The sequence below is a fragment of the Parasteatoda tepidariorum genome, unplaced genomic scaffold (assembly GCF_043381705.1).
Source record: "Parasteatoda tepidariorum isolate YZ-2023 unplaced genomic scaffold, CAS_Ptep_4.0 HiC_scaffold_512, whole genome shotgun sequence".
Lineage (NCBI taxonomy): Eukaryota > Metazoa > Arthropoda > Arachnida > Araneae > Theridiidae > Parasteatoda > Parasteatoda tepidariorum.
Window position 1 is genome coordinate 676 of NW_027261802.1, and position 13,792 is coordinate 14,467.

Here is a 13,792-nt window from a genome sequence, read left to right on the forward strand (position 1 = left end):
TCGGTAAACCGTGACCATATAAACGGAAAAATTACCAAATGAATGGTTTAAATATTGTATATTTTGTCTCTTATTACCGGAATTATGGTTCTGCTTTTATTCAGAAATGTCAGTACGTTAGATTTACCAGAATATTTTTTTTTCTCCGTGCACAATTTTGTCGCCATTTCAGAATATATATATATATATATATATACTATAAAACTCAACGAATATATATATATATATATATATATATATTCGTTCTAGTAAATGCATATATATATGCATTTACTAGAAAAAATTTGGTTGTACAAATTATTCTTTCATTGTATTATTTTTCACTGCTCATTTTTATTATGTATTCCTCATTTATTTTATTATTTTATCAATAGTTTGTTTGTCTTTACTATATTTGTAAATTACTTCATTTTTGTAAGCTACTTCATTATAGTAACTACTTAAAATATTTTGATTTAATTTATTCATTTTCTTTTTATTTAGAATTGTGTTATGTAATATTTTAATTTTTGTTATGCTATGAATACTTGAAATTGTATTACATTAACCTTATCTATCAAAAATATAGTCATTTATTAAAAATAAATACTATATTTTAAATAAAAAATAATTTTTTACTAATAATTAAATTTAACTTTAATAAATTTGAAAATAAATAAGAAAACAATTAAATTTTTATTTTTAACTATGTTTTTATTTACTAGCTTTTGTATCTGTAACGATGGAATCTTACAGTTATAATTTCGACCACCTTCCCAATTCCAGACTTTAATTGATCTCTGTGATCATGATAACACAAGTTTAAATCGTTTCCTGACTGCTACCAACAGAATTTGTCTCACTGTTTTATCAGTACAGATTTTGACCACAATGATCCTCAATCAATAAGCTTGAGTTCTCAAACTTCAACTGGAGCTTTGTTCATGATGACAAAATTGTGATACAATTGTAAAAATGATGTTAAGTTCCTTTTATTGCTCGCATTAAAATTCCGACCACCATCCGACATTAAATTCTTAATAGATTACTAAAAAATAAAAAAATTATAAAAATAATCAAACTTTTACTAGTGCCATTTTTCAAATAAACTAAAACGATTCACTTTTTGGCACACTTTAAAGAAGAAAATAAGCTCTACCAGGTTGTCCGTATAATAGTGTTAAAAAACAATTTTGTAAATACATTTCATACATTAACATTTGATTAAAAAATAAACAATATATATATATATATATATTACATAATGTTTAAAATTCATTACCAAATTCGAAAATGATTTTCTTTTCTTAATGACTGATGGAAGAAATCTATTTGCAGCGTCAAACCAGGAAATTTTTGGAATGTAAACAACTTCAGCTGCAGCCCCTGTGCCTTTCGATTCTTTAATTTTCTGCAACTCTTGCTTAAAAGCTGTTCTTATGCTATTGATCTTGTTATTCACGTCTGCCGGTCCAACTCGGGGCATATTCATGGCTTTTGCTATTCGCAAAAACGCTGAGTCCCTGGCATCTTTGTTTTTATATTCTTCATGCCTGACATTCCACAAAACTTCTTCTTTCTCATAAAACTGAACAAATTCCAAAGTTTTTTGGTCATCGAATTTACTATTCCTAGCTTCCATTTTCAACTATCTATCTTGCAGCGCTAATTCAAGTTTAAAAATGAATTTTGAAGAACTCGGAGGAGATTTGTGAAAACCCTAGCGGCCGAAATATTCTCAAATACAGATATTATCTAACTTCTTTATTTTTGGCCGTGATAGTTAGGGTCGGTTTAAGAGTCTTAAAGGCCCTAAGCACATAAAAGATTTTGGTACTCCTTAAATGTAATTAAAAATATAAACACAAATAAAATAAAAAATATATTCTAAAATTAAATTAAACTAAGTTTACAAAATTAAACAGTTTTTCCAGGGTATCTTTAATGGGAATCAAATTTTTTTCATGACTCCTTGAAAACTTTTCAATGCTGAAGCTGAATTAAAACAATTTTGACAATACTATTGTTTTATTTTTAGAAAAAATTCCGTATCCTACCAGCTATTTTTTTTTTTCGTTTTAATTCTATAAAATATAACATAATTTTTTATTTAAACTTTCCGGGTGTTCCGTGATGTTTTTTAATATGCATTTTAAATTTTTCCTAAAAATTAAGTGAAAAAATTTTTTACTCACTGTCTCATATTAATATGCATAAAAAAAATTATTGAACTTTACTGAATTTTTATACAGATTAAAAAAAAAACATACAAAAGCTTAATATTGTTTAACAACGGAACTAATAATCAATAAAAATAACAAACAACTTTTTTTTTCATCTCTGAGAGTGTTGGGGAACCTGTAACGATTCTCCGTGAATTTATAAAAGTTTTATTATTACCTACAGCATTTATTATTATTTTTTACTAAGTTAACAAGCTTTCGTGTTTGCAACGATGGTAACATGCAATTGAAATTTCTACTTCTTACCGACATTGAATTGAATTTCTACTATTTACAGTACTCAAATCTTTACTTGAGCTCCGTACTTATTGAGAATACAAGTCGTTTCCTGATTGCAACAAACAGAGTTTATTACCATTTTATCAGCAAATAGGACTTATCACTAATAGATATATTGATTACTGTTTAAGTAACCGAAATTCTCCAAATTCAACCAGTGTTCTATGGACAAAAAAAGTTACGATTGCTTCCGGACCACTGAAAGCTAAGTTTATTGTCATTTTATCACCAAAGAGAATGTTTTGTTAAACATAAATAGAACCATCAAATTCCAACTGTGTCTGGAATTGGAACTCTATGTCTGATGACAATTCAAATTACATTTGTTTCCTGAAAGAGAAAATACCCCAATCTTGGTTTGACTTCTTGATATCACGCTAACCTATACTGTTACCTACATTTATATAAGCAAAGCATTCAATTATTTGTATTATTTCTTATATTTTCTGAAGTTATCAGCAGATGACTGCTCAAATTATGGGTTGAGAAATATCTTCTCATCGACTTTTAAATATTAATGAAATTGATGATAAGTATGCTTACCATGGCCTTATAAAGGGTTAATATAAATTCACAAATAATCATAGAAGGAGCTTAAAGGGAAAAAATATCAGTTTTATTTATTTATATTTTGTTTACATAATATGTTGGCAAAACAAAACGATTGTTTGCATGTCGGTCTGACTACAGCAACGCAAGGATAATAATTATTACAAAAATACCACATGCAAGATAGAGGCAATTTAGTTATAATTAATTAGAAAAGTTGTATTTCCTCACTCTAATTATAGATTTTAAATTTAAAAAAACAACTCTTATCATTTGCATTGACACAACAAATTGCAACAGAGCAACTTTTAAATTAATTGTTAAAATAACTTTATTTAACAAGTATTTTTTATTGTGTTCAGGATCTTTAATCCATATAAATAATCTAATATTATTTTGAAAATTTTCATATTGTTCAATTATGATTTTAAAGATGGATTAGAAATGTTTTAATACATTAATATAATATGCTGTTTTATTTGTATAAAACAATATATTATAAATTATATTTCACTAAAACTGTTAATTTTCATTTTAACAGTTCACTCCACTACTTTTACAGCTAGTCTTTTTTTAACTGTTTCCTACGCTTTTTTATTTAAAGAAAATGTAAGAAGTCGTAAAACGTCACTATAGTAATTGATAAAGTTATTAAAATGAAAATTATTAAATTTAACCTATTAAATTATGAAGAAACAACACACACACATAAAGCTTGTTAAATTAGCTGACTTTCAGCAATCTATTTTTCAATTTATACTAAACTGGTTTTAATTATATTCAAAATAGTACTGATGCAAATTTTAACTCAATATAGAATTGGAAGTTTTTTGAGAAAAGAATAAAATAAAAAATTTAATCATGAAAATAAAGATTAAAAAAAACTACAGCTGATATATTAAATATTTTTTAAAAAATAAGAACTTCTAAATCTGTGCCCCATAACATAAGAAAGAGACAAAAAATAGAGAGAATTTGAAAATCGATTCGATGTTTTCTAAGAAAGGGCGTGCACAAAATAAAAGATTTGACACCCCGAATAACTTTTCATTAAATAATCAGATTTACCCGTATGTGATAGTGGGTCAAATCTTAAATGCGCTTTGCTGGTTAATTCAAACATTATACAATAAATACAAAAAATATACAAATATACGATTAATTATACAATAAATTACGAATTCAGACACAAAAATGTACTTTCTCTCAAAAACATGCCTCATTTTTGCTGATATATAATTCTGACCCTCAAAATATAGATGTTAAGTAATCGCAATCTGGAAAATATGGTCTCAAAAGGTTACATAAGAGGGCAGTCGAAAGTTTGGACATGCTAACCTAAATTTCACCCTTTTTGCGTATTCCGCTAAATCTCTAGATATTTTTATGGAATCAAAAGATTATTTTGTATGTAGTTATAAAATTCATTAATCCAAAAATAATTTGATTTATAAGTAGTTTTTATAATTATTTTATCAAATAGTAGACGAAAAATTTCTCTCTTGTAATATGTACAAGTTCTTACATCATTATTATAGTATGTAATTTTAAATATCAGTGTACAAAATTTGAATAATGTCTGAGTTAATAAATTATAAAAAGTCATGTATTTAAAACTTCATTTCTCGAAAACTATTCCACCAATTTCATTTGAATTTTGTATTTTTTCATTTAAAATTACAAACTTAACCATAATACCTTACAATTTAAATTCCCGTCATTAGATGAAATGCATTATAATACTTATTATTTTACAAGAAATTATATTCGAATAAAGGAATTTTATAATTGTGTACAAAAACGATTTTGATTCGCTTGTCAATTTCTCGAGATAAAGAGCTAAGACAAAAGGGTTCAAACTTTTAATCGCTCTCCTGTATAAATTATTGGAAAAATATTTTTCAGATTGTGGTTAACCAGACCATATTTCAAGAGTCAAAATACCAAATCTGTTGAAAAAATTTAAAAAATAAAATATGTTTATTCTGAGAAAATGCTTTTTTTTGCTGATTTCATCACTTTAAACGTCGTTAACATGAATTAATTAACATATTTAAGGTTAAGTTTATCTTCGTCAATCTTAAGCGGACTATATCGAATATATATGTTCAGTAATACATTGTGTCCTTACACTGGGTGTCCCAGGATTATTGGAGAAAACTTAAAGGTTGGAAAGAGGCATCACAAGGATCAAAAATTACATAGCTACCCGTGGTCGGAAACGTCATGGGAATGGGAAATAAGTATGATAGGTGAAACAAAATAACACAAGACTAAGATCTTCTGAGATGTTTATTGGTCCAAGATATTACATGCGTTGTGGTAAATAAGTGAAAATGTTAACATCACTGCTAACGATGCATGCGTTCACACCATCAGGCCAGGGATTGGGGAACTTGCAAAAGAGTAGCCGATTCTTGCTACCAGATCCATTTCAGAATCCACAGGTGTTACGTACACAGCACTTTCCATTGCACCCCAAAGAAAGAAATCCATGCTGCTTAATCAGAAGAGCGTGCTGGCGGAACCAGATGCACACTTTGTTCGGCTTGAACGGTTTCTGTTTACATTACAGATAATTTATCAAGTTCTACTACTTTAAATTATTATGAAAAGAAGTTTTAGATTATTGTCATCGAATTTTTAGTGAGTACTCTCCTTTTGGGAGCAGAAACATGATAAATGAAGTATGTTTCGGGAAAAACTTGAAATCAGGTTCTCGTTTGCATCTTCGAATCGGCAAACGCAATTCTTTACGTGCAGTGTGAATGGTCCTTGGATTGCGTGAAAATAGTCTTTACTTATTATTGTGACAGAATTCTTCCGCAAATTATGTATATAAAAGTATGAAGGGTAGTTATACAGTTTCTCTCATTTTCTTCAACACACAAGTCTTCTGTTGTGTTTAAGTTTAAAAAAAAAACTAAAAATTTGTCTGTACTTAATTGTAACCATCATAATCAATTCATGATCTAGCTATTTCTCTGCAGGAAAAAAAAATCCTCTTATAACGCTTTTGCAAAATTGACCCTAATCAATTTTAGTATTCTCTCCCGGATGTACGTCATGGATAACAATCAATTACCAATACCCACAATTGGCACAGTTATCGCTATTTGAATCAAAGTAGGAATAAAAGTTGAACATCCATCAAAGTAAATTACGTCACATCAAAGTTAGAGACAATTACAAAGACAGGGAACTTTTCATACATTTATTTAATTTTAAAAACAATAATTTTCCTCTTTTCATTAATAGAATTACAGGGTTGGTTAAACTGCTTGTATAAATGTCTAATAAAATATGATTTTATTTTTTGAACTTCATTAAATAATTTTAAAATTCGAATGAATTTTAAATTCACAGAGGCCGAGATTATTAATTTGATATACCATACTCTCAAGAACAGAGCGCGACTTTTTTTTTCGCATTTTCCCTTTTCCCTAAAATTACGCGGCTTCAATTTTTGTTTTATTTACCTTTATGACTTACTTTGATCAAAGTACTTTGATCGTGTCAACCCGCCTTAAACAAAAGCATTTGTTAGAGAGCCATTTTCTTAATTTTTAGATCTTAATGCACCCGGGTTTTTAGATTTTGTCATGAAAGTTTTAATTACAGGTAATTCTTATTAATTAATGATATATAACATGTATGTTTTAAAGCATTTTATTAAAAAAAAATCACATGGAATTTCGAAAATTATTTATGAATTATATCAAACCTTCTGAAAATACAACGCTTTAGAATTCAAATTACACAGTTAGTTCTTCTTTATGTGTAAAATTTATGTATTTTAAGAAAATCGTAAACAAAAAATTTTTTCATTTATCAAATTTTTTCCCTGTTTCCTCAGAAATCCTTAGTTAGATCTGTCAAAAATATGCAGAGCAGTTTAGTATAATTAAATTTCTTAAATTTAAATAAGCCGATTTATGTTCATTTCAGTGACATAATATGAAGGTATCTTTTTTTTTCTAGAAAATATATTGTTAATTACTTAAATTTTTAGAAAGCTTTTACATTGAATTTTTTTTAATACAGTGGAGAGTTTTCTGATCATGCTTAAAATAATTTTGTTTCAATTTTATTATAAACTTATGTAAAAAATAAATTCAAAATAGAAATCTGGAAAGAAATGGAAAAATCCTTATTTTGGATTCTAGCTAATATTTATCATTTTCGTTCGCAATTACTGCTTTCATAATTATTCTTTTAGATTGCCTAAACTATTGAATAAATTATGGGCATGCATACTTAAATAAAAAAAAATTTATTCTATGTGTATCACATTTATGTGCAAAATAATTTGTACACATTAATTATTTTTATTTTAAATACATAATAAAATTATTAAGATAAATCATTGGAATATAATTCATGTTAACAAATTAAGTACAATTTAAATTATCTTTTTGTTGATTTTAATTCGAAAGTTAATTTTTTTTATTTAATTTACTAACAAACTACTTGTATTTTTTTTATTTTTTTATATCTATCTATCTACACATTTTATTCATTCTCAACATCCTAAAATTTTTGACAAATTATGTTTAATTCAAGAAGGACAATGTAAAGTAAACCTTGCATATTTCTTCGATCCCTTTATAAAATACTAGCATATATTTTACTTTGTTACTCTGTTTACTAGGTGCTTCAATGGTGAAGTATTTAGCTGATTTCTTAAATGTTAAACCTTAATGGGATATTGATGTTGTCTCACACCCTAGAATCAATGTGGACAGATTAAGTGCAAAGTTGAAAGATGTGAAAGGACAATATGATTTAGTCTTAATTCATGTTCGTAAATTGAAACATAATTTATATAATATATTTGATAATTATGCATTCAATCTCTGTTTGTATCTTGTGTAACTATTTTAATTCAGAAACCACTTTTCATTTTATTTTACATACAGTGGGTAAAAAAAGTTTCCGTACGGTCACTAAATTTAAGAATAAATGAGCATAATTTGTAAAGTATTGCATTTTTTCTTTAAATACTGTCTATATGTGTTTAGTATAAGTCTATAGAAAGAGATTTTTATAAATTTTCATTTTTACAAAACGAGAAAAGCATATTATTTGCAATATCTAAGGTAAGTTGAAATTTGCAATGCAAAAAAAGTTTCCGTACGCTTTATGCAAATTCTTTCTGACGTGTTTAAAACAGGCCCGCAATAAATCTTTGACGTTAGAAAGTTAATCGTTAAAGTTGATCGTCTCAAACTGGAAGTTCCCAGAGCTATTCGGGAATTAGTGATTAAATTGCGAAAAGATGGATTATCCATGAGAAGGATTAGTGAAATGACTAAAAAATCGAAGTCTACTGTGCAATATATCATTGAAAGATATCGTAAACTTCATTCACTTGAGGATAGAGATCAATCCGGGAGGCCGTCCAAATTAAATCGCGTGCATAAAAGAAACATCACATGCCAAGTTCAAGAAAACCCACGAATTAGTGCAAGGCGGTTGGCAGCTGATTTAATGGTTAGTTACCACATTAAAGTCTCAACTCAAAGCGTGAGAAATGTAATTTAAAAAAAAAAGTGGTTATCATGGACGTGCGGCCCGGAAGAAACCCTATATAAGTTTGTGCAACAGGAAAAAGCGCCTCGAGTTTGCAAAGAAGCATGTAAGCAAGCCATTATCTTTTAGGGAATCCATTCTTTTTAGTGATGAATCAAAATTGAACATTCATGGGTCAGATGGCCGAGTTATGGTGGGGAGAAAACCAAACAAACAAATGCGAACTAATAAGAATTTATGCGGAACTGCGAAGCACAGTGGTGGCGGTGTTATGGTGTGGGGGTGTAAGAGTGCTTCTGGAGTAGGAAATTTGCAATTCATCGAGGGAACTATGGATCGATTTGGATATCTGGATATTCTTAAACAAAATGTGCTATCCAGCGCAGAGAAACTATCTCTTGGAACTGGATTTACTTTTCAGCAGGACAACGATTCTAAACCCACCTCTAAGATTTGCCAAGAGTGGTGCTTTTACCATCTTAAACAACAACTTCATAGCCCTCCCCAGTCACCCGATTTAAATCCCATCGAACATTTGTGAGAAGAAATTGGTGGACAACTTAAAAAATATGACATAAAAAACAAAGTTGAACTCAAAAGTGCCATTAGTAGCATTTGGTGTAATATTTCTCCATAAACAACAAAAAAATTGTAGGAGCAATGCCAAAACGTCTAAGAGAGGTGATAAAGGCCAAAGGAGGACCCACTGATCATTAATTGCATTTTTGTAAATGTATTTTGCATTTTTGTAAACTTTTTTCGTGTGCTGGGGCACCGTACGGAGACTTTTTTGTTCCATGTTTACGACATTTTTTAAGTTTTTAAGATTTATTATTTAATTTTGTCAGTATTATGAATAGTAATATGAATAAATATTAAATAATATTAGTTTTAACACATTTTTAAGTTTTCATTTTTATCATTATGAATTTTGTGTGACAAACTAAACATTCGTATCTGCGTACAGAGACTTTTTTTACCCACTGTATAGTCATGCTATTAAATAATAATTTATTTTGCATATCTTTGAAATAAAGGTGTTAATGATGTGCAGCTGGGTCCAATGCCAAACTTTAAGAGACTGGCTTTTGCGGCTAAAGAAATTTGTGAAGGGATTGTTGTTCTTTCACAGGTTCTTGATCGAAGAGTTAACAAATTTCTCTCGCTGATAGATCAAAGCAGGCACTAACATTTTGTTAATTTTGAAAATGACACTATTAAGTTGTTCAATGAAAGTGAATGAAAGCTTTGTGTATTTCACCTGGGCTGATGTTCAATGAATCAACTTTATCTGTGGATGAATGTATTAGTAAAGATGGCATTCATTTAAACTGCCAGGGCAATATTCAATCTTTGAAGAATGTATAGCAAAGTTGCTAAATTAGTAGCTTGGTTAAATTTATTTAATTTATCCTTTGATTATTAGATCTTTTGTTATTTTTATTAATGAAACTTATTTGATAGATAAGATATGAAATGTGACAATGGATTACAAATGGATTATTGCTGAATAGTGAACTGCATAGCCCAGACGGGACTGATGTTTATGATAACAGGGCAGAGGGCCCACATTTTCCTGAACTTTTCACATTTTTTTATATATCATCATACATGTAAAATTCATTTTAATTATTAAATATTTCATTCATTGAAAAAACTGTTCCTTCCTCCACAACACCACAGAATTATGGGGGCTCTACCCGGCATTTTGCCGAATAAGACGAACTAATTTCTGAACTGTTGGTGATCAATTGTGAATTTTTCAAGCTGTGTGGCCGACGCACCTGAACTGAGAAGGAAGCTTCATGATACCTCTACAAAATCTGTGAGTAGAACATTTCATTTCTAAAATGGCCTGTCTTAGTAGAGCAAGAAAAATTGATTTGATAAATTTACTTTGTGAACTTGAATTACAGCACCAGAAAATGCTAAAGTACCACAATTAGTTAAGACGATTACAAAATCGGAAAATTATGATGAGGAACTAGTGAAAATTTATTAACAATAACTTCGATTTTCGATTAAGCATTGATTTTCGTAAACTTAATAAAAAATTAGTTAATATTACAGATTAATATAAATTAATAATTATTAATACTACATATATTAGCCGTAAAACTTCACCTCAACAAGATAAACATCCGATACCCCTTATAGAAACAGTGACTGACTCTATGTCAAACGCTTCGTGTTATAATAAACTTGATATCCGAGATGCGTTATTTATTGTTCCCGTAAAACCAGAATGTACGAAATATTTAGCATTCTCAACAGATAATTCGCAATATGAATTTCTTAAAACCCCTTTCGGATTGAGTACATCTCCAAATGTTTTTCAAAGACATATAAACAAAGTGTTTAAAGATTTGATCAAAGATGATTCATTGAAATTAGATGATATAATCGTAACGTCGGAAACTCAAAAGGAAAACCTCGAAAAACTTAAACGTGTCTTTAGAGTAGCGTCAGAACACGGAGTTGAATTTAATTTTAAGAAATGTGAATTTTTCATGAACGAAATTGAGTTTTTAGGTTATTTTTTTAAAAACGGTACGATGCAACCGTCTGCTTTTAAAACCGCTGCTGTTCAAAATTTCCCTATCCGTAAATCGGTTAAATAAGTGCAAAGTTTTTTAGGACTTAGTTCTTATTACCGCAAATTTATTTACAACTATTCTAAAATTGCAAAACCCTTGAGTGATTTGTTAAGAAAGGAAGCGAAATTCTATTTCGGTAAAGAACAAAAGGAAGCATTCCAGAAATTAAAAGATATTTTGAGTCAAAAACCAGTCTTACACATTTTTCGTCAGGGATCAAAATTGGAATTGGATACTGATGCTAGCAGTAAAGGATTTGGAGCAATTTTAATGCAGCAGGGCGATGATGAAAAATTTCATCCAATATGTTATTTTAGCCGTAAAACTTCACCTCAACAAGAAGAACTTTCAAGCTATGAATTAGAGGTTTTAGCCATAATAGAAGCATTAAAAAAATTTAGGTCGTACTTGTTAGGTACAAAATTTAAAATTTACACTGACTGCGTTGCGTTTACCCAAACAATGAATAAAAAAGAAATAACACCCAAAATAGCGCGAGGGGCTTTACTACTAGAAGAATTTGACTATGAAATTCTGACAAACAAAAAAATGACAAAAAATAAAAAATGATGTTAAATAGATAAATAAAATTATCTTCACAAAAATGCGCTAAATTCCTTTCGAATACACTTCTAAAAAATTTAAAAAAGAAAATTCATTTTACCCTTTCATATTGTGGGCTATCGCCGTGTAATTTTTGTGCTGAGGTGAGAATAGCCACGAACAAAACTCCTGCAATGCTGCAATTACGGCTATTACTATATGCCGCATATATTGCGGCAGCGTGACGTCACGGGGAACGCCAAGGGGTTAGGCATGACCCCCCCCCCTGTGGCGTTGCCTCTCCCCTTGTCGTGTGACGTAGGTAGTGACGTCACAATGAGAGAAAGTTATTTGCTGTTTATTTCTTCTCCCATTGATATAGAAACTATGTCTGCAACGTTTCGGTGCGCTTTTTTCTGCCCCATGTATTTCAGTGTTATATTTCGTTTACAGGACGGCAACCTGATATGTAAGACAGTCGTGGCGCCATCTATGAGTGAAATAAAGGAGCAGAAGAATAGTGTTAATTTGTTTTGAGAAAATGATATATTTATAAATAAAATTTTTTCTGTCAGATATTAAATAATACTTTAATTAAATAATGATTCGTTATACATTAGATAATACTTAATTTTTATTGAAATATATTAAAAATGATATCAATCTTAATATGATTAATATTATTATTAAAATTATTACAATGATTAGTGATGGGTTTTTAGAAAATCATATTGAAATTAAATTTNAGTTTTATTTGCTCATGGCAGACGACGGCAAGTACACGCTCACCCATGAGCACAAGTGCAGAAGCGGGCGCGTCTACAAGTTTCCGTTAGACATTAGTTTTGCTCAGTGGAACGCCATTAGAAAAGTCCAAGATGACGTCATCTCTAGCTACATTGCCCTTAAGTTCAAGTCCAGGAGTGTCTTGGGAACTTTCCGCACTGTGTCAAAAAGGAGCGTCCCAGTTGAGAAGCCTGTGAATGCCCGCTATGAAGAAGCCGAAAAGTTAATAATGTTTGCGTAAATACGTTTAGCATTCAAACTCTGAACATGTGTTCAAGAGAAAGCATAACGGCGATTACGATTAAATTTCATCCTTACCTGTCTTCACTTCAATCTTATCGGTATTACTATTTTCTCCGGCTGGCAACACGTAGTTATCAGCCACGTGTGGAGACGAATCAGGCCGTCGGTTGGGGATACTGGTTTGGGGGATTTGACGTCACTGCGGATACTGTGATGTCATCCTACCAAGCGCTGACAAGATAAGGCTCGTTCCTTAGTAAGTACCTTAGACAAGCGTGCAGGTTATTATTAGTTGGAATATATTTTCCGTGCGTGTCGGATGTGTTAGTTAACATTTTTTTCTGTGTAATTTATCACGTGGTGAATTACTAAAATTAATATGGCAAAAAGACAGAGATCTGACAGTTTCTCATCAGAAAGCAATGTAAGTAAATTTATTTTTATTTATTAACACATTTTTTAATATAAACCTTTTTATATATCTATATATATATATATATATAAATATATTTTCTTTTTTTAAGACGCTTTTCGCAGATTCCGAAATTGTTATGAGGGACTCTGATGATGAGGTAATTAAAAAAAAAAATGAGTATATCGNATCGATTTATATATTTTTATGTTAGAAATGAGTACATGATTTTTTATTTTTTAATAGTTGTTTGTAGACGCTGATGACTGGTCATCTAGAACGCTATTTAAAGATGACGATATTACTCTAAGTGATAGCGATGATTATTTGGTGTGTATTTTTAAAAGTTGTTTTAAATCTATTATAATTTTTTCTTATATAGTTTAAAAAGAATTTATTATTATTTCTATATTAGTTCAGGGGTAATCTTACGCAAAGTTTCTTGGATGCCTCGCAAGAAATTCAACGAATTGATACTTTTGACGATGTTGAACAACATGGGTCTGGGTTACAAGTAAATATTTTTTTAACTAGATTTAAATGCTTATTCTTGTATACATTTATTTATTATGTATTTTTTTAGAATAATCAATCACGAGTAGGAATCATTTTATTAAATGTATTTAATA

At 29.5% G+C, this 13,792-nt stretch overlaps 2 protein-coding genes across 2 annotated transcripts; one reads left to right on the forward strand and one right to left on the reverse strand.

The window, feature by feature from the left end:
• Positions 1 to 1,261: 1,261 nt before the first annotated feature.
• On the reverse strand, positions 1,262 to 1,621 carry LOC139424877 (uncharacterized; the record flags this gene model as incomplete). The annotated part of the gene is made up of 1 exon (XM_071176939.1): positions 1,262 to 1,621. A coding segment is annotated over exon 1 (360 nt), but the record flags the coding sequence as incomplete, so codon positions are not given.
• A 10,854-nt stretch (positions 1,622 to 12,475) lies between these two features.
• Positions 12,476 to 13,786, forward strand: LOC122270958 (uncharacterized). Its single transcript, XM_043050466.2, has 4 exons — positions 12,476 to 13,175; positions 13,276 to 13,323; positions 13,410 to 13,493; positions 13,579 to 13,786. Exons 1-4 carry the CDS (start codon positions 13,131 to 13,133, stop codon positions 13,744 to 13,746), a joined length of 345 nt encoding a protein of 114 aa, XP_042906400.1. The 5' UTR covers positions 12,476 to 13,130; the 3' UTR covers positions 13,747 to 13,786.
• The last annotated feature ends 6 nt before the right edge of the window (positions 13,787 to 13,792 follow it).

Bases quoted from the DNA above. Each gene is read 5' to 3' on its own strand.
- LOC122270958 (XM_043050466.2), top strand. From the start codon at position 13,131: ATGGCAAAAAGACAGAGATCTGACAGTTTCTCATCAGAAAGCAAT. The intron at 13,176-13,275 runs GTAAGTAAATTT...TCTTTTTTTAAG, and splicing joins GTTTCTCATCAGAAAGCAAT to ACGCTTTTCGCAGATTCCGA. The intron at 13,324-13,409 runs GTAATTAAAAAA...ATTTTTTAATAG, and splicing joins TGAGGGACTCTGATGATGAG to TTGTTTGTAGACGCTGATGA.